Source organism: Hemitrygon akajei, chromosome 1 (genome assembly GCF_048418815.1).
Source record: "Hemitrygon akajei chromosome 1, sHemAka1.3, whole genome shotgun sequence".
Taxonomy (NCBI): domain Eukaryota; kingdom Metazoa; phylum Chordata; class Chondrichthyes; order Myliobatiformes; family Dasyatidae; genus Hemitrygon; species Hemitrygon akajei.
Window position 1 is genome coordinate 47,346,770 of NC_133124.1, and position 27,839 is coordinate 47,374,608.

The 27,839-nt window shown below is 38.6% G+C and overlaps 1 protein-coding gene across 1 annotated transcript in view; it reads left to right on the forward strand.

Moving 5' to 3' along the window:
• The first annotated feature begins 434 nt into the window (after window positions 1-434).
• Window positions 435-27,839, forward strand: part of pcmtd1 (protein-L-isoaspartate (D-aspartate) O-methyltransferase domain containing 1) — a 91,294-nt gene continuing 63,889 nt past the window's right edge. Inside the window, exons 1-2 of the mRNA XM_073042553.1 lie at window positions 435-523; window positions 21,997-22,468. Of these exons, the coding sequence (XP_072898654.1) occupies window positions 22,162-22,468 (307 nt within the window). The 5' untranslated portion in view covers window positions 435-523; window positions 21,997-22,161. The remainder of the gene's footprint in view (window positions 524-21,996; window positions 22,469-27,839) is intronic.

A 27,839-nucleotide genomic window follows, 5' to 3' on the forward strand; every position in this document is an offset into this window, starting at 1 on the left:
GGTGGGATTGTAGGGAGGGGAGGTGGATTGGAGGGGTGGTTAGGTGATTCATTGACTTCCATGTCTATGAGGAAGAGATCCAAGATGCACAGTGCTTGGCAAGAAAAAGTTACTATTTCTGTAAAGGGACTGCTGGGAAAAGACTGGATCAATCTAATGCAATACACGTACTGTGTCCGGAGGTGCGGGTGCACGGGAAGGCCTGTGCCAGGTAAATATTTGTGCTAGTCCAATGTTGCAAAAGGCACAGCCAACTCATGCAGTACTCAATAAAGGGGCAGACCTTTAACCTGCAGTTCTCCGGCCTTGATAATTAGTGCTGGTCCACGCAGCAGGTAAAGAGGTGCAGTGTAGATGAGTGACAGTGGGGGCGGGATGGTCGATCCGGTGGAAGGGGGCGGAGCCTGTGCGTGCTGTGCGGGTCAGAGCGACCCGTACGGCGCAGGGAAAAGGGGCGGGACTCCGGTGGCCGTCATGTGACGCAGTGTTTACATCCTCAGCTGTTCAAGAGCGGCCTGGTTCGGTAAGAGCGACCAAGCGAGCGCTTAGTGGGTTGAGCGAGGATGGCGGGCGGATTGAGTTGGGGGGGTGGGCGAAAGAGAGTGGGAAGGAAGGAGACGCAGGCTGTGTCAGTCAGCTACGCCGTGTCTGCACTCCTGGGCAGCTCCGGTCTCCCGCCCTGCTTTCACTGCGTTGGCGACGCCGATCCCCGGTTCGACTACACCTTCCCCCACCCCCCCCCATCTCTTTCTGTCCCCCTCCCCCCTCGTCCCTTCACTTCCTATAGGGGGATGGTGTCGTTGGTTCCCCCCGTGGACAGCTAGTGGCCTAATACCGGAAAGGTCCGCTGTTAGCAGCCCCCTTCCCCCCCACCCCCCACACACACACATCCCGAAGCGGCGGCCGGACTTGCCGTTACCGCCTACCCGGCGTCTTTTGTCTGAGTCGCTGCAGGATGTCTGAGTGCCAGTGAGCTCTGCACACAGCGCTTCCTCTTTTGTGTTGCCGTTCCGTGGCCAGCTGTTTTTTTTGTTGTGTTTGATCTTGTCTGGCTGCGGTGTTAGATTTGGCACTTTACATGAGGTGTACAGGCTTAGAAATACTTGCTACTGATGTCGATACTTTTTGCAACGTTTTGGTCTCGACTTTCCTTTTTTAAAAAAAAACTATTAGTTGTAGTATCGAAGTAGCAGGGATCTCAAAAGTGGCTGGCGCCCTTTAAACTTTAAAAGGACTTGTTTGCATTCGATGAAAAGTTTTGACGACTGCGTTCTGTTTATTTTGTTATTACAGCAAGAAAGTGTAGAATTTTCTTGTCACTGCGTTGTTGGCCAACTTCTGAGTACGACTTATGATAGGGATATTTTTTTTCCCTCCCCAAGTATTATTTTCATTTAGGTCCCCAATTCTTCTACGTTCTAAAGACGATAATGTTATAGTTAATCGCAAGTATTTAGAGTTTTGTTTTGCGTTCTTTATCCCTCAAGTTAAAATACATGATACTTCTTTAAAACCCAAGTTTGTGGAAGGTATGTTTACATGTTGTTGAAAATGTGTGACATGGCAGTCCAGCCCGACTGCTGACGTAATTTGTAAAAGCTGTTTTATAATTAGCAGGGCACCAAAAATGCCTTTGACTTGGGTAAACATAATCCAGTGTGAAGTACTTAATTCAGTTCATTTCATCGTGCTAGCTCTGAAGTGCCAGTGAGGATTTTTTTAATAACTTAGAATTCAGTTGTTATTCAGTGACCTGCTGGTAATTGTGCATTGTATTTATTTGCAAAGTTGCACCTTCAGTCGAACAGTTTGCCAGTAAATCACTGTCCACACTTCCAAGAAGAATGACTGTGTATATTAATAGAAAATCAGCTAAGTCCTGAGTTCTGCCCATCCAGTGACAAGAAAAATAAATACCAACTATCTTTCTATGTGAGTTTCCATCATGAAGTTTTCTTGCTTGGCATGCATATTGGAGAATTCCTACTGTATTCTGTTCTACAGAAGGTAAACAGTGTACTTTCAGCTGATTACTCTAGGGGGAAAACAAGCCCTTTATCCGAGATGCCTCAATATTTAGAACACTGGCCCACAGTTGTATACTGGAGGAATTTCTCCAGTAATGTGGCATTTATTTGCACCTTTATTTGGAGTAAGTTGCTTCTGTGCACCAGTATCTTTTATATAGATAGAATGAAAGGAGGAGGAAACAAAAGTAGTTAATATATTTGCATCTGATGCCTTGAAAAATGGGGTTTTGTTTTCTTAAAGTTATGTACTGATTTTTTTCCAGAAGGGGAGTGTTGCACCTATTTGCACTTGATCATGTTTTCAGTGTGTTCTAAAGAACTCAATATTTAATGACTATACAAAATGCTGGAGGAACTAAGCAGGTAAGGCAACATCTATGAAGATGAATAAAGAGTCAATGTTTTGCACTGAAGCCCTTCATCAGGAAACATCCACACTTTTTCTTCCTCATTGGTGCTGCCTGACCTGATGAGTTCTTCCAGCACTTGTGTTTATTAAACTGTTTGCAGGGGTGTTTTTTTTTCTTTAAATGGAATGGCTGAAGGAAGTGCATGGAATGACTTTACAGAAAGGATATTGATATTGGGGATGGAGAATTACGTTCATTCATAAATTTTTTGACATCTTTAGATGAACTCTGCAGTACACCCTTTATTATGTTTTGTTATTTTTTTCATAATTTTACATCTTTGAAGAATTCTAATTACAAACTGCCTCTTGGTAGACAAATTGAAAGGTCAGGTATTTTGATCTTGCACACCACTGTCAACCATTCAGTGAACATTGTATAACTACACTTCTAAATGTTTTACTTCAACTTTTCCTCACCTCAAGGAGTATTTGATAACTAGAACCCAAATTTATAGCTTTGTTTATGTCTTTATTTGCTAAAAATCTGGATAGAATACAACAGAAATGAGCAAAATTCTGTTTCCTACAAAGGTCAATAAATTAAACATTCCACATAGAAATGTTTAATAAGAGCTTCAGCAGGAGTTGGTTTTAGCCATGACCAGTCTCTCAAAGCACTGTATCACAGTTTATGAGAGTGCCACTGGGTGATAAACAGCTCTTTTTGGGCACTGGTATGATAGTTGTCATTTTGAAGCAGGTGAGAACCTACGATTACAGCATTGAAACCTTTAAGATGTCCTTGAACACTCCCATCAGTCGGTTGACACAGGTTTTCAGAGTCCTACCAAGTACACCATCAGGCACTGATGCCTTGTGATGGTTTACACTCTTGAAAGATGGTCTGATGTTGGCCTCTGAGACAGACATCCCAGGATTCACACAGGTGTAGTTTTACTCTCCCTTTCAAAGCGTACATAAAAGGCATTGAGCTCAACTGGGAGTGAAGCATCACAGCCATTCATGATCACACAAAATGCTGGAGGAACTGAGCAGGCCAGGCAGCATCTATGCAAAAGTGTAAATAATTGATGTTTCGGGCCAAGACTGTTCATCAGGACTGGAATAAAGGATGAGAAATCAGAGCAAGAAGGGAGGTGAGGAAGAAGTACAAGGTAGTAGATGAAACCAGGAGAGGGGGAGGGGTGAAATAAAGAGTTGGGATGTTGATTGATGAAACAGATAAAGGGCTGGAGAAGGGGAATCTGCTGGAGGGTAGAAGACCATGGAAGAAAGGGAAGTGGGAGGAACACCCAAGGGGGGTAATGGGCAGGTAAGAAGATAAGTGATGGAAACGGGAATGGGTGAATGGTGAAGGAAGGCAGCCATCAGATTTTCTCGTGTTTGTACAGCCATCCATGATAATAGGTTTTGGTTTGTTGGAAGTAATAACTTGCAAACCCTGTCAGTGCTGACTTGCATCCAATTCTGCTTCTAACGTCAATCAGAATTTTTTTTGTGTGAAACTTAAAAATAGCCTTCTGGAAGTCATACCTAGTTGCCTTTTATAGATCTGGATCACTCATTCTTATAATATTTTGTAATAACTTCAAACAAAAATCTGTTGATTTCAGTCTGAAAAATTTGCATTGGCACAGTTTGCACAACTTTCTGAATAATGTGCTGTTTTGCACATCATCTTAAAATCCTACCTGGTTCTACATGTATGCTGAGGCTGCTCATCTCTATTTTACCAACAGTACCAACAGTTCTTGATTACTTTGTAGCCTTTAACTTGTTATTACTTTTTAGTAGGTTTTTGAAATTCATCATCAAAAGAAATAAAGCCATTATCTTTGTTATTTTTGATCCATTATTTGTATTCTACCTGAACTTTCCCTAACTATCATCTGAAATTGTATTTGTATCCCATTTTGTTTATCCATTTCAGTCTACTGTCCAAGATAAACCTGGTGGGTGATACATTGATTTTAAATATTCTATGCTTATTTTCAAATACCTTCAGAGCTTTCACTTTTCTATTTCTAGAAAAAGCTACTACCTTCTTTGCATTGCCCGATTCTGTCTTCATTAATGTTAATTCTTGAAAATTGCTAACTATATACTTGAATATCTACTGAGCTTTTTTTTTAGATTGTCTCCTAAACTCTTTGAGATCCTCTTTAAAAGTACATATAACCTTATATGTATTTTTTTGACCATGCATTTTTCACCACTTCATGCTTCTTATTACATGAAATAGTGTCAAATTTTGTTTAAGCATTATTGGAATACTTTCAGACTATTATTATTTTAAAGGTGATGTATAATTGTAGATCGTTATTAGAGCCATTTTTAACATGTCTACTATTGATTTTCAATGTACTTCATTGAATTTTATTTCTAAATAGTTTGACTTTTAAGATTGTTCTCTTGTTTTCATTCATCTACTACACAGTATAGTTTTTCAGTAACTACTATATCTTACTTACTTGGGCCCTTAGCTCCTAAGCGGAGTATAGGCCATCAATAACCTCTTGGCTCCATTGACCTCTAAAGTTGCTAATATGGTTGGATTTCATCAACACTTCTCCAATCCATTGCATCCACTGTACAGTGGATTGGCCTATTCAGCTTCACCAGAGCCCCGTTGGCCGGACTTACTCATTTCCACCTTCCACAACGGGGTGTAGCATTGACTTTGAGAGGTATCTACCATATTCAGATCCTCAATTTTTTTTTAAAGTCAACATTCTAAATTAATAGAAATTAAGTTTACATGCAAACATGTGAATCATTGTCAGGAGTAGGCTTCTCAGCCCCTCAAACCTGACATAGAAGCAGAATTAGGCCATTTGGCTCATCGAATCTGCTCTGCCATTCTATTATGACTGATAATCTCTCTCAACCCCATTTTCCTACATTCTTCCTATCTCTATCAATCTCAGCTTTAAATGTACTCAATGACTTGGACTCCACAGCCATCTGTGGCAATGAATTCCACAGATTCATCACAATCTGGCTAAAGAAGTTCCTCCTCATTTATTATTTAGGAAAATCATTGATAATTTGATTGAAACTTCAGTTTTGCACCCGAATCTATTTCAAATATATAAACTTTGGAAAAAATAAATACAAAAGAAGAAAGCCCTGCAAAAAGCTTTTCCATTCATGACAGATACATTCAGTAGTGTAAGCATTTTTAAAAAATCAAACGAACATGCCACTCATGTCGCCTTCGGGAGAGATGCTCCCTTTTCATTGTTCAAGGAGCGATAGTTATTGGGACAACCCAAACTCTGTTCCTCTATGTTTGGTACTGGAAGGAGCCTAGATTGTGGTGCTTCCCTTCAGAGAATTGGCATTGGCTGTACTGAGTTTCAGTGTGTCACTCAGTTTGTACTCCTGCAACCTGGAATGTGTCAGTCTGCAGTAATCTCACTGTGCTAGTAGACTACAGGGTGTCTTTTGCTGAATTAATCACTTGCTAGTAGCACTTGGTATGTATCCCTGAGAACAGCCTGCAGATCAGAGTCCTGTTACGCAGGGGATGGGGGATGGAAGCTGCCAGGGGACCAGGAGATGGCCTCTTCATCCATCTCAACCCATCCTTACAAATCCACTGTCTGCAAAGAGGTGGGTGGCTATATCATCCCCTTAGCAGCTGTTGTGAAGACAGCCTCAATTGGGAAAGATGTGTCTTCTACACAGGAAGAATCTGACTCTGAGGGTCCCTTTCAGCACTGGCTAAGTGATGCTTATTGATTAGATCTGGCAATAAGGCATTCTGCCAGATGTTTTGAACAGTCCTACAATATCTGTAGGGCATTCTGTGCTGACTTTTGCCTGACTGATGTGTTCAAAAGTGTTTCTTTGCAAGTATGCTTCCACAAAGGACAGGTAGTGCAGCAATGCCTATCTTACTGGGCTGTTGTACAGTATTGGTGACCTGCCTCAGTGACTATTGCCCAGTATCACTTACATCCATATTGGTGAATTTTTTGAGAGGCTGGTGATGAAACGTATCTACTCCTGCCTGAGAAGTGACTTGGTTCTGCTTCAGTTTGTCTGATGGAGATGCCATCTCATTGGCTCTTCACTCAACCCTGGAACATTTGGACAGGGAAGATGCATACACGTTTTTTTATCAATTACAGCTCAGCATTCAATACCATCATTCCTGAAAACCAGTCAATAAGCTCCAAGATCTTGGCCTCAGTACCCCCTTGTGTAATTGGATCCTCAATTTCTTCACTTGCAGACCCAGTCAGTCTGGATTGGCAACAACATCTCAATGGTCTCCATCAGAGTAGTTACACCACAAGACTATGTGTTTAGTCCCTGCTCTACTCAATTTACACTTACGACCTTGTTAAGAAAAGCTCCAATGCCTTATTCAAGTTTGCTGAAGGCACCACTGTTAATAGGCTATATCAAAGGTGTGATAAATCAGCATATAGGAGGGACTTTGAAAATCTGGCTGAAGAGTGCCATAACAACCACCTAAGGAGCTGATTATTGACTTCAGGAGGAGGAAGTCAGTCCTCAGCAGAGGTAGAGAGTGTCAGCAACTTTAATTTCTTTAGTGTTATTATTTTGGAGGACCTGTCTTGGGCCCAACATATGCAATATGAAGAAAACTTGGCAGCACCAGTACTTCCTTAGAAGCTTGTGTAGATTCAGCATGACATTTAAAACTTTGACAAAGTTCTATAGATGTGTAGTGGAGAATATATTGACTGGCTGAATCACAGTCTGGTATGGAAACACCAGTGCCCTTGAACAGAAAATCCTACAAAAGGTAATGGATATGGCCCAGTCTATCATGAGTATGATCCTCCCCACTGTTAAACGCATCTACATCAAATGCAATCACAGGAAAGCAGCATCCATTAGCAGGGACCTCCATTACGCAAGACATGCTCTTTTCTTGCTGCTGCCATCAGGAAGAAGGTACAGGAGCCATCGGACTCTTGAAGCAAAAAGGATCACTTCACTTGTCTTCACCTGCCCCATCATTGAAATGTACCCACAACCAATGAACTCACTCTCAAGGACTCTTCATCACATGTTCTTGATATTTGTTAGTTAGTTATCTATTTATTTATTTATTATTTCTTTTTGTATTTGCAGTTTGTTTTTTGCACACTGAATGCCCACTGGGTGGTCTTTCATTGATTCTGTTATATAGTTATTAGTCTGTAAATTTATTGACTATTCCCACAAGAAAATGAATCTCAGGTTTGTATATGGTGACATATGTGTACTTTGATAATAAACATTACTCTGAACTTAGTAGAACCAGACCTGTCCTCTGCAGCGCTCCAGGGATAAGTAGAAACTCAACACGTAATAACGTTTGGGTTCACTCATCACCTGATACATCCACATATGAAGATAATCATCAGGATGAGTGCAGTGTTGGGCATACTTTTGTCCTTGCTCTGTGGACTTTTCAGTTGTGACTTGTCTACTTTGCTCCATGTTGGATGCCAAGTTAAACTGGAAGTAACTTATAGTATGTTTCATCTATTACACTGTATTGTTGCAGCAACACAACATATTTCCCATCATATATCAGTAATAATAAACCTGATTCTGATTCTGGAAGATGTCCCAGGTGATTACTGAGGCAGAGGAGTGGGAAACAAGACACACCACCAACCCTAAGAGTGTATTGTACTTAATAGCCAAATTCTTCCCAATTATTGACAGAGCACCATTTCAACATGCCCAATTTTTGTTTTTATCTTCGTAACCTAATCCAAGCATTTCTCAGTGTTTGTCTCAGCCCTTCCAAACCAGATCCCTAGCATTTTCAGTTAGTCAGGCTTGATATTGAAGTGGACATTTACTTGATCGATTTTTGGCCAGGTAGTGAAGAGCATGGCCTCGCTCATCCTGTGATTGATCCTGGCCAGGGATCTTAACTCAAACTGGTTGCAGACACTGAAGAATCTGAACGGATCATGGATCTGAGCAGGAGACGACATCATTTGTGCATCATTGATGACATCAAGGGTGTTTTTGACTTTTGTTCCACCACTGTCTACCAATGTCGCCCTTTATGCTCTTGTCGTTTCTGCTGGATTTGGCAAAGGGTTCAGTGCAGTATCAAAACAAGATGGGAGAGTGGACAGCCTGCCTAACTTCAGTAATGATGGGATACTGTCTGTCTCCCACTCATTAATTTGGGCTGCACATTACACACAGTACATCTGTGTAGAGTACCTGGATGTATTGTCTTATTCTGTTCAAAAAATAAGCATTTTAGAGAGCCCATCCATTATGTAGGTGTGTCATATCCTGTCAAACCCTCTTGGTCCAAGCTAACCAGGCAGCGAACTACCCTCCTTTCTGCATGTAGTGATGATGTCCCTGAGAAGCTTAAAGCTGTCAGAGATTTTACTGCCTGGTACAGCACAAGTTTGGTCTGGGTGGGTCACTTGGCCCAGATCAGGTTTGACCCAGTGGGCAGTAGTATTGGACAAAATCTTGTAGTCCACATTCAGCAGTGAAATGGGTCTCCAGTTCCTGATGTCCGCCGTATTCGCTTTCTGTTTATTGCTGAGAGTAATGATGTGTTGTCTCATGGAGCCTGACATGCTGCTGCCAGAAGCGTAGTGTTATATACTTCCTGTAGATCCAGTTGGAGCCGAGTACAACTCTGCCAGTAAGCTTCCATTGACCTGCACTAACCTTTCACCAGCCTGTTTGTTAAGTATCCATCCACCTTTGTTTTTAATGTATGCAAAGATTCTATTTGCATTGCCATTTAGAAAGAAGGTAACAAAGACCTGTCAGTTTTGTACCTTTGATAGAGAAAACTATTTTAGGTGAGTACCCCTTGTTTTTAAACATCAGCCCTGAATTCTGGATTACACTAGAAAAGGAATCCACTCTTCCATCTCCTTGGATAGTAGACTCCTCAGGATCTTGCCTATTTAAATCAAGTTGCCATTTGCTTCTCAAAGCAATAGTTACAAGCTTTGCCTCTTCAACTTTTCTTCATAAAGACAACCTGCCTGTTCCAGGTAATTGTCTAAATATGCAACATTTGCTCAGAATTTAACGCTTCAAACATATTTTTCCTAAAACTTAGTATTCAATTTTGGGTTTGAACAAAGCTATACAAGTGAAGTATATGAAATACATTCAGTGCCCACTTTATTAGGTACCTACTTTATCTAATAATGTGATCACTGATTGTATGTTCATGGTCTTCTGCAGCTGTAGGCCAGTCACTTCAAGGTTTGACATGTGCATTCAGAGATGTTCTTCTGCACACTATTGTTGTAATGTGATTATTTGAGTTACTGTCACTTTCCTGCCAGCTTGAACCAGTCTTGAATATTCTCCTCTGACCTCTCTCATTAACAAGGTGTTTTTGCCTACAGAACTGCTGTTCACTGGAATTTTGTTTTTGCCCCATTCTCTGTAATTCTAGACTCTGTTGTGTGTGAAAATCCAAGGAGATCTGCAGTTTCTGAGATATGGAAATCTGGCACCAATAACACTGGACGACAAGTATTTTGCTTCCTGAATACTTTTGGTGTATCTTGTGGATTTAAGGCTGCTGATCATGAAAGTCACCATAAAATTACCCTCTCACACACCATTTTTTAAAAATCGCCTATATTTGTTATTTCAATTCATAATTCAAATCAATTAAAATGCCCACAATGTAAGCTGAAAAGTTTTCTGTCTTGTCCAGGCATGCCTAGGCATGACAGTTGCTGCATGGCAGGACAGGTGAAGGAGTTTGATACACTGAGACATTAGTAGACACTAGAACATTACAGCACAGTACAGGCCCTTCGGCCCTCAATATTGTGCCCACTCATATATTCCTTTAAAAAAGTACTAAACCCACACTACCCCATAACCCTCTATTTTTCTTTCATCCATGTGCCTGTCCAAGAGGCTCTCAAATACCCCTAATGTTTTAGCCTCCACCACCACCAAGGCACCCACAACCCTCTGTGTAAAAAAAACACAACTTACCCCTGATGTCTCCCCTAAACATCCCTCCCTTAATTTGTACATATGCCCTCTGGTGTTTGCTATTTGTGCCCTGGGAAACAAGTACTGGCTATCCATCCTATCTATGCCTCTCATAATCTTGTAGACCTCGATCAAGTCCCCTCTCATACCTCTATGCTCCAATGTTTCTACATGTTCCCCAGAATAACTGGTGCCAAGATTAAGGAGGGTATTTTTGCTGATCCACAACTCAAGCAGGTCATCGATGACAGGCAAATTGAAGAACTTCTATTGGGAATGGAGAAAATCCCATGAAAGGTTCAAGGATTTTGTTGAAAATTTTCTTGTCAATTACAGAACAGCAAACTAGCAGTTGGTTGACAACATGCTTCAAGCATACTGTGCAATGTATCAGAAAAGATTAATTTTCTACATTCCCATTTAGTCTTTTTCTCTGCAAATTTTGAGCATGATGAAAGGTTTCATAGGGACGTTCCAGTCATGAAGAAAACATATCAGGGCTACATCATTACTAGCTGATTATTGTTGGACACTAAGCGCGAAGCCTCAGACACTGAGTACAAGTGAAAATCATCAACAAAACGTTTTTAGCTTATATTGCAAAGGGTCAGCACAGTTATGCAATTAAACATATATTCACTATACAAGTAGTCTGAAATTATATTTGTGTTCAGCTTCAAGCAGTCTATCTTAAACAAAAAAGATTCTGAGAAAGCAACACATTTGAAAAAATATTGTAGTCCAATTTCTTCTCCATTCTGATGTTCCGCCTGAACAGCAGCTGAACTTTTTGACCATGTCTGCATGCTTTTATTCATTGAGTTGCTGCCACATGATTGGCTTATTAGGTATTTGCATCAACAAGTACACGTACCTAATAAAATTGTCACAGAGTGTATATTCTAGTTGCCAGTTTAATTATGTTTCATAATTATGTGCAGAGCTGCTAATGAGTACTCTCTAATGTCTTGAGAGCAAAGAATGTTATTAAATATGGAAATAAAGAGAAAGTACTGAGTATATTGGAAATGATAATAATAGGCAATTCCGCCTCTGACTCTCACCCTACAAATACAGTTCATCCTGCAGAATTCCACCAGCAAATTGTTTGTTGCTCCAGTATATGCAGTTGAAAACAAAAGGCAGTTTCTTTTGTCTTCACTAATGGACCTGCTGTCTTTTAGCTTCAGCAACCCTGGACTCAATGCTGACCTCCAGTTCTGTGCTGTCTGCATCTGTGCATGGGTTTTCTCTGGTAGCTCCAATTTCCTCCTATATCCCAAAGGTGTGTGGATTTGTGGGTGAATTGCCCACTGTTAAAGAACATCCCATTGTACTGTGGCTTATACAATCAATGGGAAGGTGTCAAGTTTGGCTCTAAGGAAATTAGTTGGAAAATAGGATTGTTCTGTCAGCCAGTATAGTCTCTGTGGCCAGGATGATCTCTTCCTGTGTTGCAAAGAAATATGGAAATTGTGGAATTAGTAAACTCCAAGGAGAATATGAAGATTTCAATCAGATCTGGACTGATGAGGTGGGCTGACAAGTGACAGTGTTATTTGATAGGAAGAAGAACATATAATTTCATTGCCATATCAGAATATCACATAGTACAGTAAAAGATGGATTTGAGTAGGTGTAAATGCAGAAATTTTTTAGGGCAATAGAATGTTTTCTAAAATACATGGAATCCATCTCTTTATTTTGATAAATCTTTATAAAATGGTGACTAAGCCTCGGTTGGAATAGAAATCAAAAGGTTTTAGAAGATGCAGTAAAGACTTGATGGATCACACACAAAATGCTGGAGGAACTCAGCAGGCCAGACAGCATCTATGGGAAAGAGTGAGCAGCCGAAGTTTTGGGCCGAGACTCTTCATCGGGACATAAGGCTGATGGTTTCTCTTAAAGCAGAGAACTGTAGATTTGAAAGTAGTGTTAAAATCTGAATTTAGATGTTTATTTACTCTTCCAATGACAGAACTGTCAATAAGCAGTGGATGTAGCTTAAAGGTTATTGACATAAGAATCAGGGACGACATGAGGAAACCTTTTTGAAGTGTAGCTGTTAGTTGCTGTCTAGAATACTAATAGGAATCATCTGATAGGAAGATGGAAGTAATTTTTAAAAAGGGATTTGAACACATTGTTGACAATGTTGTTTTCAGTAAAGAGTAATGTGCAAGAATTATCAGATAATTCTAGCAAAGGATTGACATGGGCATGATGCACCAAATGGCTTTTCTATTCAGTGATTCTATGCAATCAGTTTTAATAATTTGTGTTTATTGTCATTTAATTGTTTCTATTTTTCAGTTATTTTAATTTGTTATTCTCAGATCTAGAGATGATGAATAATAACTCACTATGGATAATCATGTATAGACTTTTTGCTCATTGGGAAAGGAGCATTAAGTGTTCGCTCAGCAAGTCTGTTACACCTTTTTTAAGATCCATTATGTTCTGTTTCAACTATTCATTATGTAATCCACATTATCACTTCTTAATCTGTCTCTTAATGTATTTCTTGAAATTTTTGGTATTAAGTTCTTGAAATTATTTCAATCATTGTACAGATTATTTTTAGTATAATTCTTTGTTGCTTTTTAACTTTTCTGACATATTTTCATTTACTCTGCATTTGTGTGTACCTTTTCTCTTAGCTTCATAATTGGAAAGCAGACTCGATGGACTGAATAGTGTAATTCTGCTCGTGTTTTATGCTCTCTATCTCATTTGACAACCATGGTTATTTAATTGTACAGTAGAACATTTGTCCTTTAAGAGTATGTATATTGGCTGTTTTTTTTTAAATTTGGCATTGAAACTGATCATTTAAGATAGGATTGGGACAAATGTAGAAATGTCAAATTTAAAACTTAGGTTATTTTTAAATCACATTTTTCTCTGAGTTCAGCCCTTCTCTCTTCTAGTTCTTCATCTGATTTAATTTAACTCAGCAATTTAAGGTACACTTCATTCAGTCTGTGAGCTTTTTATTCCTTCAGTTTAATTGGAATAGGTACAGGTAGTTCATGTAATCTCACTAGTCTGTTCAGCCAGTCGATGAGATCAAAGCTAGTTGTGTGATGAAGTCGAGGTCCCATGTTCCAAGACTGACAGTTAATAAAAGTTTCTCAATCTTAAATTTAAAATTAATATGTGACCTGGAATCGTTTGCATCTGCAAAATAAAAGTTCTAAACCTTCAGTTGTCTGCCTTCAATTCATGAAAGCATGTTAGGATAAATATAAAAATTCTATCTTTGGGTATAGTCACTGCACAAAATAATGTCCCTGATTCACAAAAATAATAGGAATGCTTGGATACTTGGGGTGATGGAGAAAGTGTAATTGGGAGCAATGAGAAATGAGGATGAGAGGGCAACTGTAGGTAAGGGGGATGTTGAACACAGATAGTGTTGAGGGGAAGGAGTTTGTCGAGGGGTTAAATCAAGCCTTTTTTTTCACCCCTTCCCCTATCTATCACCTGTTTGTTTTCTAACTCAAAAGCAAAGTTACATTCTTTCAAGTTTCTCAGAACCATAATGAACCATTATTATTCTGTCCTGGTGAAGGGTCTTGGCCTGAAACATTGATTGTTTTCTCTTTTCCATAGATGCTGCTTGGCCTGCTGAGTTCCAGTATTTTTTGTGTGTTGCTTGGATTTCCGGCATCTGTGGATTTTCTCCTGTTTGTTCATTATTATTCCATTCGTTTTAGAATGCAGTTAACGCTACCCGTTCTTCGAGAATTCTGAGTTCTCCTTGGTTCCACAATTTTCAGTACACCCCTAAGTCAGTATATAAGGCTATTTCAGCAGTCATATCACTTCTTTAAGGAAGCTTTGAGAACTTCCTTGAATCTTTTTCTTTTTTCATTGAATAATCTCTTCATAACTGAACTTGGAACATACTATTTGCTTCAAGGATCTGCTGTCAGATATTGGGCATTTGAGTGGTGCCTTACCCAGCATAGTCAACCAACAATAATAGTGGGGATATTTGCCTGGGAAAGGATTTGTGAATTTGGAGGATTTTGTACAAGTATGGAGTGGCTTAAGAGGAAATTTACCTGGATGTTGATGGGGATGACTAGTTGAATTAAACTAGGAAGTGGATCTCACTAAGAAGCCAGTTTTGGTAGCTATGGAGGTAGCAGCAAGTGCATGGTTTTCAGCATGTTAGAAGTAATGTATAAATAGTAATGTAGCTTTTACAACAAAGCATGCAAAATATGTTCATTATTTTGTTAGTTATTACTGAAAATGTATTAACAAATATGTATTATATGATTATATATTTTCTCTGAATCAATTATTATTTAGACCTCTAACTTAAGTTACATGGATCGTTTGTTTCCAGCGTGTTTGGTCAACATGAATCCATCAACAACCAACAAAATGTTTTTCGTTCTTGTCACAGGCTTGTTCATGGTAGCTTGCAAAATGTAAATCTTGCCTGACAAACTGTAGGAATTCTTTGAGAAGATTACAAGTAGGATATATAAAGGGGATGCAGTGGATGTTGTACATTTGAATTTCAGAAGGCCTTTGACAAGATACCACATGAGGCTGCTTACCAAGTTAGTAGCCCATGGTATACCAGGAAAGTTACTAACATGGTTAGAGCATTGGCTGATTGGTAGGAGCCATTGAGTGGGAATAAAAGAATCCTTTTCTGGTTGGTTGTTCCGCAGGAGTCGGTGTTGGGGCCGCTTCTTTTTATGCTGTATATCAATGATTTAGATGATGAAATAGATGGCTTTGTTGCCAGGTTTGCAGATGATATGAAGAATGGTGGAGGGGCAGATAGGGTTGAGGAGACAGGTAAGCTGTAGAAGGACTTAGATGGATTAGGAGAATGGGCAAGAGAGTGGCAACTGAAATACAATGTTGGAAAATGCATGGTCATGCACTTTGGTAGTCAAAGTAAATGTACAGACTGTTTTCTAAATGGGGGAAATGGGAGTCCTTGTACAGAACACCCTAAAAGTTAATTTGCAGGTAGAACTGGTGGTGAGGGACGCAAATACAATGTTAGCATTCGGTTCATGAGGTCTAGAATACAAGAGCAGGGATGTGATGCTAAGGTTTTATAAGGCACTGGTGAGGCCTCACCTTGAGTATTGTGAACAGTTTTGGGCCTGTCATCTTAGAAAAGATGTATTGGCATTGGAGAGGGTCAAGAAGAGGTTCACAAGGATGATTCCAGGAATGAAAGAGTTATCATACGAGGAACGTTTGATTGCTCTGGGTCTGTACATGCTGGAATTTAGAAGGATGAGGGGGGATCTCACTATGACCTTTCAAATGTTGAAAGGCCTAGATATGGTAGATGTGGAAAGGATGCTTCCCCTGGTTGGGGAGTCTAGGGCAAGAGGGCACAGCCTCAGGATAGAGGGGCATCCATTTAAAACAGATGTGGAGAAATTTATTTAGCCAGAACTTGTGGAATTTATTACCACATGCAGCTGTGGAGGCTAGGTTGATGGGTGTATTTAAGGCAGAGCTTGATAGGTTCTTGATTGGACACAACATCAAAGGTTATGGGAAGAAGGCTGCAGAGTACAGCTGAGGAGGGGGAGAGAAAAGGAAAAGAAAGGGTTAGCCATGATTGAATGGCAGAGTAAACTTGATGGGCCAGTTGACCTAATTCTTCTCCTCTGTCTTATGGTCTTATTTTGTCTATTCATTTTCTGCTTTTATTTTGGATTTTCAGCTTCTGCATGTCCTTTCTCATTTACTCTATATATTGAAATTATTTATGTTATAATACATATTTAGAAGTTGCATATTCATGACTTGGTGTTTGGACAAAGTATAAAATAAAATAATGAACTTTGTTCTGTACATTGCTTGTAATTTAATTCAATGAAGTTTAAATGGTAAAAATTTGGTGACCAAAAAAAAAGAATATTTGCTTCTCAAGTTAGTGATACTCTGCCCCTTTATAGCCCGTGTTAGCTATAATTTGTTTTTAACATTATTGTTAATGGTAGATCAGTGGTAGAAGTTTTCAGGGCTCAGAGATTTAGGTAAATCTTGAATGGTATACCTTTGTTTTTAAATTAAATTAAATCAGTTTTATGTGAGGGTAATCTTCTCTACTTTCAATGCAGAAAGATAGGCATTCCAAGTTATTTGACTGAAAGTGATCTTGCCTTTGGTAATGAGAAAGCCCTGAGATTATTTAGAGTTTTACTTGTATCGCTTACCATAAGACATAGGAGCAGAATTTGGCTCATCAAGTGTGCTCTACCATTTCATCATGGCTAATCCAATTTTCCTCTCAGCCCCAGTCTCCTGCCTTCTCCCCATATCCCTTCATGCCCTAACCAATCAAGAATCTATCAAATTCTGCCTTAAATATATATAAAGACCACCTCCACAGCTGCCTTTAGCAAAGGATTCCACAGATTCCTCACTCTCTGGCTAACAAAATTCCTCCTCACCTCTATTCTAAGACTGTGTCCTCTGGTCTTAGACTCTCCCACCATAGGAAACATCCTCTCAGTTTCGCTCACTCATTTGCTCGGTTTCAATGAGGTCATCTTTCATTCTTCTGAATTCTAATGAATACAGGCCCAGAGTAATGAGACACTCAAATGACAAGCTATTCAATCCTGCAATCATTTTTGTGAACCTCATTTGAATCTTCTCCAGTTTCATCACCTTCTTTCTAAGATGAGGGGCCCAAACCTGCTCACAATCCTCCAAGTGAGGCCTCACCATGCTTTAAAAAGTCTCAACATTGCATCCTTGCTTTTATACTGTAGCCCTCTTAAAATGAATGCTAACGTTGCATTTGCCTTCTTCACCACACACTCAATCTGTAAATTAATCTGTACGGAATCCTGCACAGGGACTCTCATGTCCCTTAGGGTTTCAGTGTTTTTTTATTTTCTCTCCATTTAGAATATCGTCAGCCCTTTTACTTCTTCTACACTTCCAGACAGTATATTCCATCTGTCAATTCTTTTCCCATTTTCCTAATCTATAAGTCCTTCTGTGGCCTCTGTGCTTCCTCAAAACTACCCGTCCCTCTACTTCATACTGTCTGCAAACTTTGCAACAAAGCCATCAATTCCATCATTCAAATCATTGACATATTGCATAAAAAGAATTGGTCCCAAAACAGACACCTGTGGAACACCACTCGTCACCGGTAGCCAGCCAAAAAGTCTCTCTCCTTTTATTCGCTCACTTTTCCTGCTGCAACCAGCCCCTGCTTTATCCATGCCAGAATCTTTCATGTAATATCATGGGCTTGTAGCTTGTTAGGCAGCCTCATGTGCAGCATCTTGTCAGAGTCCTTCTGAAAATCCAAATACACAACATCAACTGGTTCTCCTTTGTCTATCCTCTTCAAGGAATCTAAAGAATCTTCTTCAAAGAATCCAACAAATTTCTCAGGCAAGATTTTCTCTTGAGGAAACCATGCTAACCATGGCCTGTTTTATTATGTGCCTCCAAATACCCTGAAACCTTATCCTTAATAATCGACTCCAATGTCTTCCCAACCACTAAGGTCAGATTTCCTTTCTTCTGCCTCTCTCCCTTCTTGAAAAGTGGAGTGACATTTGCGATATTTTCAAGTCTTCAGGAACCATTCCAAAATCTAGTGAATCTTGAAAGACCATTACTAATGCCTCCATGATCTCTTCGGTCACCTCTTTCATTACTCTCGGGTGTACACCATCTGGTCTGGGTGACTTAGCTACCTTCAGACCTTTCACTTTCCTAAGAACCTTCCCTCTAGTTATGGTAACTTCACATACTTTATGGCCACTGACTCATGGAACTTCATACTGCTAGTGTCTTCCACAGTGAAGACTGACTCAAAATACTTTTTGAGTTTGAAGTGTTACATACCCCGTAACTGGGTTTCTTACCAGCAAAAATAGAAGTATCCGTTGGAGTCTGGTACTATTTTCAAAACAGTGTTTATTAGTAAAATATACAAATAAATATCAACAATGCAAATATGCAGATAATACACATTAGCAATACTAAACCTAGAAGTGTGGGTATAATAATAATTAATAATAAACAAGCTCTATCGTTGTCTAGGGGATACTGAATTGACATATGTGAGTATAAAGTTCAGTTCAGTTCATACAGGCTGAGGTAGTTGTTGGTCGATGTATTGTAATTGTTGGAGAGAGAGAGAGAGAGAGAGCGAGCAAATAGTAACAGCTATTGTCTTGCAAACCTTCCTTTACTTTCTTGATCCGTTGATGTGTTGTTGTGGCCATTCAGGTATGACCCCTCTGTCCTTTAGCTAGACCGTTCTTCTGTGGTGGACTCGTCACCCAGGCAAGGGTGGACACACACACAAGCCCCCACCGGCCTCACTATAAATACTGTGAGTTCAAATTGACCGATCCTTCGTTCGGTCTTCGATGCCCCACACTTTTCTCGTGGGTTCCAACACTTAAACAGTGCTCACTAGTGTGTCTCTCGGTGCATCTGCTGGTGTGTCTGAGCCGTGTCTCCCCAGACCTCACTTTTATCCCTACTCACGGGGTCTCAGGTGTCAATCAGTTTTGAATGGCTTAGTCCATCAAACCAGCCCACCCCGGCTGTCCACTGAGGAATTTTAATGAACAGAATAGTACCAAGTAAACATCCCTCTCCAGAACCGTAAGTCTTACAAGAGTCATAATATGGTGGAACAACAAGTCTCTTCCTCCCTGTGTTATCTCTCCCTTATCTGAAGCAAATGTTCCAGTCCGAGTATGTTTTTGTTCCATCTCGCTCTCTCTCTCTCTCATTAGCAGCATGGCAACAATAACGGTTTGTAATTCTCCCAGGGGAGGGGGACATGGGCAACTCTGTACCCTTCTGCCCATCAGAGTTGTTCATCCTTCATAACAGAAGCTATTTTGTCACAAATTATTACCTCTCCTGCATCGTTTTCCAGCAGTCCGATATCCACTGCCACCTCTCTTTTACACTTCATATATCTGAAGAAATTTGTGGTTATCTTATTAAATATTATTAGCTAGCTTACTTTTGTATTCCATATTTACCTTAATGACTTTTTTAGTTGCCTTCTGTTGGTTTTCAAAAGCTTCCCAATCCTTTAACTCACCACTAATCTTTGCTTTATTGTATGCCCTCTCTTTGGCTTTTATGTTAGCTTTGACTTCTCTTGTAATCCATAGATGTGCATTCTTACTTTTAGAATACTTCTTCCTCTTTGGGATGTATATATCCTGTCCCTTTTGAATTGCTTCCAGAAATTCCAGCCATTGCTGCTCTGCTGTCATCCCTGCCTGTGTTCTATTACAATGAATTCTGGCCAACACTTTGTTGAACACTTTGCTTTCATCAAGAAGCAGTTTGATTATGTGTTTGTTTTTAATTAATGAGGGTTATCTGTAGACAAGGCTAACCTGTCACATGACTGGTGCTGGTATTTGATTGACACTATTTCTTTGAGCAAGATGCAATCAGTTTTGAGGTAACTCCAATTTACTAAAGTGGAATAAAATGATTGGAAGAGTTGGGTTGACTCATAGCCTGTAAAATCTCAGCTATCTATTTACTATTAAATGTTTGTGACAGCATGTTTAAAACTTCAGTGCAGGGTGAAAAAAAAAGTTTAGAGTCCTGATGTTGACACATTTGAACCATTTGATCTTAACTCAGTATAGACTATCTTGTGTGGTGGTGGAACATTGGAGGTCCATATACACTTCACATTCTGCCAGCAGCTTTACAGGTTGGTGGGTAGATGAAAGTTAACCTTATCCATGTTAAGTATTTGTTATAATTTCAGCCTTTTTAATTAAGATTTTGTTTGTTTTGTGTTTCAATCAATTGATTTTTTTGGTTTAAAAAAAGCTTGGGTTGTTTTTAAATGTTTCTCATTATCAGAATCATTTGAAATATCTTTAAAAGTCTTTGCCATTCAGCAAGCTGATATTAGTATGTTTTTGATAGTGCCTCAGAATATGAAGTTTGAGGTCTGCTCTTGTCACTCTGGGCTCTGTCAGGTCATCTTCTTGTTCCCTGTGGCTATGATAGGTCTAGGATATTATAAGCATCTGTAGAATATTATTCTCTTGCTGCTTATATTGGTATCATCACCAGGTATTTGTATTAGAATGTTCACATGTAAGCCAGAAGTGCATTGAAGTTTAGTGGATAAATTAGTGGAGTAGCAACAGGGTCCGTTGCTGACCCAGGGAAATGTTTTGAATCCCAGAAAGGCAGTAAGGGAATTTAAATAAATCTGGGCTTTGTTTAAACAATGCTCGTCTTTGTAACAGTAACCAGGAAGCTCTTGGATTGTCATTAAAATCCTATTTGGTGCTCTAATCTCTTGGAGGAAAGGATATCATTCATACTTACATAATCTGCCGACCCACAGTAACAAAGTTCACTCTTAATTGCCTCATCATTTTTGGGGCATTTAATGATGGGCAGAACATAATAACGTTGCCAATGATGTCCATATATTGTGAGTAGTTTTTGGGAAAATACCTTCAAAGATAAGATTTGGAAAATATATTTCTATAATTTTTTTAAAGATTTCAGCAGAAAAATTGTACAAATTTTATAATGCTGTCAAAATAGCTTTGAGTCAATTATTTGTTTAAAAGAACATTCATTGATATACTTCAATACAAGTTAAGAACATGCTGTTATTTCAGGAATTGTATTTTTAAGAGGGGTATTTCTAAGCCTACAATAGCAGCCAAAGCTGTTAGCATGTCTTTTCTTGATGAATCAGTCTGTAGAGAAAACTGGCTAAGATTCCTGAGTTTGATTTATGAATTTTCTTAAATCTTGAGGTCTAAGTTCACATCAAAGCTTGCTTTGATGACACTCCTGAATGTTATTTTCCCATCAGTTTTCTTGAACTCGCTACTGCCGAGAAGCTGTAATGCTGACAATCAAACAAATGCTACACGATGAACTGCAATTTCCTACAGCCACCTATTACAAAGTGAAGCTATTATTTCTCTGACTGAAAATTCTAGTATTGTGTCACTGGTACCTTGGCCACTGTTGTAGATTGTTCATTATCTCAGTATCCTGTTTGACCCTGAATTGAGCAGATGATCTATATCCTTCTCATCACAAAGATTTACATTCTTTGCTATCTGATAATTCTTCTTTCACAAAGTCTGCCACTGAAGTCCACAGGCGTGCTTTTGACATTCTTATCCCTTACTAATTCAATGCTCTGCTGGCCGACCTGCTACCTTCCACTTACAGATTTGCAGCAAAAGATCTGGTACAGGAGGATAAGGATATCAAGTGACGGCGTTTTGCTTGATAGCCATCTGTACCTGATCTTATTTTGCTGCAGATCTTTGTCTCCTAGACTCAACTCCACCATTCCTGCATCCCCAAAATCTCCATTCTTTCAGCTACCTGTGTATCAACCCTTCCAAATTGTCTCCAGCTACATAGGCTTTCTTATTTACGTATTGCACCTCGTCATAAGCAATAAGGTGAGAGGTTTAAAGAAAAATCATAGAAGATGTTGATGTCTAGATTGAATTTGGGTTTGGAGAATGTCCCTTATCCTTTGTTGTGAAGTGAATGCCTTTAATTGCATTATTCATTTTCTTGTACTGCAATTGTCTTTTGCAGGTGTCTACGAAATGCACTGTTATGGTACTGCAATGCTGTACTAAGGCCCTAATATCCACATTGGTGAAGTGATACACTGTTACCATCATCTGCTCATGCATTATCCATTGTACACTGCATTCTAACATTTCGTGGGTCTGATCTGATTTCCTGATACAAGATACCATGGGAGGAGCTGTCAGTGCTGGTGAAGACAATGATGATTTAATTGACAACTTAAAGGAGGCCCAGTACATTCGTACTGAGAGAGTGGAACAAGCCTTCAGGGCCATCGATCGTGCAGATTATTATTTGGAGGGATATAGGGACAATGCTTATAAGGATTTGGCTTGGAAGCATGGCAACATACACCTATCAGCACCTTGTATCTACTCTGAAGTTATGGAAGCACTAAAACTTAAGCCAGGATTGTCTTTCCTGAACCTTGGCAGTGGAACTGGCTATTTGAGTACAATGGTGGGCTTAATTTTAGGTAATTAAATTTTATCTTTTTCAGGTTCCATTTTAAAATTTGAATTCCAGTTATTATAAGACTGTAAAACTGTAATATGATTTTAGTGATCATTATTGTAAAATCTAATATTTATAATGTGATATCTCTAAATGTTTCGGTAAGCTTTAGCTTTCTTGCAGTTTGGGTGAGGGACTTGAATTAGATACTGCTCGTGAGGTGGGTGGAATTCTTGTGGTATTTTGGTAAAATGGCATATCTCCAGTAATTAGAGAACCTAACTGTAACTTTAGGATTGGTTCAGAAAGAAGTAGATTCAGAAAATGGCTGCACCTGAAAAGATTGTGGGAGTGAAATGTTACGATTAAAAGTATAAATTAGAAATTTATTAATAAAGCAATGTTTTAGAAAGTAAGTATTACATTTGAAAGACTGGTCGCTTGGGGAAATTGGTATTGATTCTTTCAGAAGTAAGCTAATGGCTTTTTATTTCAGATTTAAAAAATTGGAAAACATTGAAACATTTGCTATGTAATGTCTAGTACCTCCATTGTGCTCAGAGGAATAGGTAGTTGGACCTTTGATTCACAGGGATTTCATTGCCTCAAAGAAATTTTTTTGCAGTGGACCAAGTTTGATTACTATGCGTTGACAGCACTTGTATTGTGCGGCCATTGGAATAATAGAAGGTGACCTTAGTCTAATAGTTTGTCCAGCGGTTCTTGTGTTAATAATTAATACAAGAACTTGCTGATGTCCATTATAGAATATGGAATAACCCAATGTGTTCATTCTGTAATAAAAACATTATGTTAAAAACACTCAGTCGGTCAGTCAGCTTCTGGGGAATGAGAAGCAGCTTGTGTTTTAGTCTTTGAACCTTTATCAGAATGGGGAAAGGGAGAATACAAGTTCCTGAATGGTGGGACGACAAGAGATGAAAGGTTGTAATGTGTCTTTTGGACTTGCATGGATAAATGACATAAAAAGGGAAGTCATTGGTGAGGACAGACGAACAGACCAGGGGTTTGCTAATGAAAGGACCCTTTTGAAAAGCTGAAAGGATAGTGTGGAGGGAGTGTGTAGTATGTGTTTGTTATGGTGGGTATTGGTGGAGCTGGCAGAAATTGCAAATTATAATCCATTGAATGCAGAACCTGTTTAGAGTTGCTGAGGACTAGGAATGGTCTGTTTTTTAAATTTTGTTCAGAAAGAGAGGGGCTGGGAGTAGAGGTGTGGGAAATGAATAAGGTGGGGGCAAAAGTTCTGTCCACTATGGTAGAGGAGAAGCCATGGTTCAAGCACCAAAGTCTTGATATTATGTAATACTGGCAAAGAAAAGCTGGTGGCTTTCTAACTCCATTTTAAGTCATTTGGTTTCATTCAATCAGAAATATTCCCTTTGTTCTGTCCATCACTGCTCACCTTCTCTGCTACTGAAAAATAACTTGTCTCTCTTTTTCAATTCTGAAATAGGTCTGAGGGTGAAATGTTCAATGTTCATTATTCCAGCTTCCATGAATAGTACCTGATTGGAGTGTTTCCAGCATTGTATATTTTTACTTTGGATTACGGCTTTTGTTTTGATTTTCATTTATTGTTGTGCAAGTTGTAGATTTCCTAATGCTCATCAGCCGAAAAAAATTGGTTGCATAGAGATGTTTTCATTTCACTACTATGCATTTTTGATCATTTATGGGTAAAATCATGTTAACTGTGAAATTGATTCGGCTCTTTCAGTCATTATTCACCATGTGCATGACAACATCATTCCTTGTGCAACAATCCTTTTGGACTGTTGCAGGGAATTTTAGACATCCATTGCCCTGAGGATATCCCCAGGGCAACATTTTCTTAATCCTGACTATAAGACCATAAAATACAGGAGCAGAATCAGGCCATTTGGCCCACTGAGTCTGCTCCCCCATTTCATCATGGCTGATCCATTATTTCTCTCAGCCCCAATTTCCTGCCTTCTCCCCATATCCCTTCATGCCATGACTAGTCAAGAATCTATCAATCCTTAAATATTCATTAAACTTAGTCTCCACAGCTGCCTGTGGCAACAAATTCCACAGCTTCACCACTCTCTGGCTAAAGAAATTCTTCCTCATCTCCATTCTAAAAGGACACCCCTCTATTCTGAGTCTGTGTCCTCTGGTCCTAGACTCCCCCACCATAGGAGACGTAATGGTAGACATGCAGGTAAGTCACAAAATTACCAAAATTGTCGTTCTCCCAATTCATCACAACATTTTGATCTTCCTATTGGTAAGTTTTTCATATCAAGGTGAATATTCAGTTTGGCAATTTGAATGTTTTATATTACTCATTAATGCTTACTAGTTGAGAATAATAGGACAGAATCTGTTTTTAACTTCACAGCTTTTGAAATGTGTTTATTGATTTGTAATTTTCCAACACCAACTTGAAGTAAAGATAGAAGTCGTATCGTAAATATAATTAAATCTTAGCAGAGAAATAGCACTCAACAAGAATAATATTGTTCAGATTTAAAATGTTTTTTTCACTCATAAGATTCTAACTGTAAAATATTTCTCATTGGATATTAATTAGTTTTTAATAATAGTGGCCCTTTTAATTCTGCATTTCTAATAATGCAAAAGGTTTTTTCAGGAAATGCTATTTCCATGAAACATTGACTGTATAAAAAATTATATTGTGTAATTGTTTGTAAAAATTGGAAGCATGACTGTTGTCATTAAAAGGAATTGCTATAGTTTCTAAGGTTCTATCTTTGTAACGTTTATAGGTCAAAAGTAGCTCAGCTAGAAATATACAGAGCCTCCATTCCTTGCTGTTTTGCAATTGTTGTCAGTCATTTTCAAATTAAATCCCATTTAATGAGATTTTAAACATGGTAAAAAATTGGAGAGATGTTACTTTCATACTGACAAAAGATGGTGCTAAAAATAAGTGCTATTTTTGTAACCTCGAAACAATATTTGAAATTAATCTATATATGTGGTAGACTGCATTCTGTTTGGTTATAAAATTAATAATTGGGAGCTGATCACCTTTGCTTGCTCACTCTTTCACTAAAAGTTCTGTTGTTAATTTCTTTGATAATAAATAAGTTTAGAAAACAGATCTCTACAAGTTGCTTCTCAAAGTATGATAGTGCTTTAACTATATGTTCAGTTCATACTTCTCTTCAAATTTTTCACTGTTATCTCTTTAATAGCCATTAATTTTAAGAAAACAAATCAGCTCATATTTAATAAAGGTGCAGTTTTAGCACCAAGTGTTCTCATGCTTCATAAGATTTTTAACAGATAAATTTTATAATTTTAATTTATCTGTTGGTTAAATTCCAAGATTACTAATAATTGATTGCAAGATCATCAAACCTTTCACTAATTTGAAAATTTGTTGATGGTCAGTGTCAGAATTTGTATTGAAGACACACAATGCTGGAAACTCACCATGCTCATTAGCATATGTGAAGCTTTATCAGACTGAGCTTTATTAAGGATTGGAAATTTTGTTGGTATGTTTTAAGATGCAGAGAAACAGGGTATAGGGGAATGTTGCAAGGAAAACTCTTGTGGAGGTAAAATTAAAGAGAAAGGGAGCTCTGTGGTAACAGAAATAAAGGGTGATAATGCAGAGTGAAAGAAGGTGACAATGTGATATTCAGACACAAAGTAGGCTGTAGGACACTACTTGAAATGTGAAAATAAATTCTTAAGCTTTCGAAAGAAAATTGCTAGAAATACAAGTGATGTGAATTTTTTAACTCAAATTGTGAAGCTGTAATTTGCCTAATGGTGAAAATCCTTGTTGACTGTAAATATTCTGCTTACATTGAAATAGTTTCTGATCAAATGTGATTAATTTACACTTTTACTGTAAGTTTGTAAATGTGATTAATTTACACTTTTATTGTAAATTTGAAATATGTAAATTAATTTACACTTTTATTGTATTTTATTCCTGGTGCTACCAGAATGAAACAGGGCTAGTAGTGATATTAGTTGAACTGTTTTGACTACCTATTTATGATACAAATTTTTTGGTGGGTGGCATCAATACTATCTGCCATTTTTTTGCCTCTAACTCAAAGGAAATTCCTGATGTGATTTTTTTTTGTGTGTGTGTAATGAATTTGGAAGCTGTTGTTAGTGATGGCTACATGGTTGTTAATGGCGTCACATTTACACTGATGATTTCAGAGAGTAGCAGCTATTTGTGACCTGGTTTACTCTCGATTTTACCTTATGGGTTTCATTTCCAACAGCATTATCAGAGAAAGGAATAAAATGTCCAATTAAGAACTCAATGGGCCTGGAATTTCAATTATAATCATCGGTATTTGGCTATTTACATGCATTAATCTATAAATAGCCTGTTGGATACGTTGCCAGGTCATATCCAATATACAATTCAAGGATTTACTGATTTTACTGGAGGATTGTAGGAAAAAGGATTTGGAGATGAAGGAGAAGATAATTTAAAATAGTTAGAAAATGATTCTTCGTTTAGATTATAAGCATTTTAAAGAGTTTATATAGTTAAAAATGTTAATAATCTATAAATGTCTATGAATAACAGACATTTAAAAAAGCAAGTTCAATTTTTCCAACCAGCAAAGCTTGTCCCAAGCTTTGCCAAGATCCTATCAATGTTTCAGAAGCAGGTTTTTAACCTTGCTCTGTTGCTAGCAGCAGCAGCAGATTACAGAAAATCCTGTGCATCTTAACAAGCTGAATGCATTAACGGGGCAACTGAATCAGAATCAGGTTTAATATCACTGGCATATAAAACCATAAGGGATGGGATCTGAATTATGCCATTCAGCCCAATGTCTCTATACCATTCCATCATGGCTGACTTATTATTCCTTTCAACCCCATTCTCTTGCCTTCTCCTGTAATCTTAGACACCCTGATTAATCAAGAACCTATCAACCTTTGCTTCAAATATACTCAATATCTTGGCCTCCAAGCAGCCCATGGCAATTAATTTCACAGATTCACTACCCTCTGGCTGAAGAAATTCTTCCTTACTACCTCTGTTCTAAATGGATGTCCCTCTAACCTGAGGTTATGCCCTCAAGTCCTAAATTCATCCACTATAGGAAACATCATATATCCACTGTATCCAGACTTTTCAATATTTGATAGGTATCATTAAGATACCCCCACGTTTTTCTAAACCCCCGCAAGTACAGGCCCAGAACCATCAAAAGCTCCTCATACATTAGTCCTTTCATTCCTGAAATAATTCTGATGAACTTCCTCTGGACCCTCTCCAATGCCAGAACATCTTTTCTTTGATGAGGGGCCCAAAACTGCTCACAATACTCCAAGTGTGATCTGACCAATGCCTTATGAAGTCTCAGCATTACATCCTAGGTCTTGCATTCCAG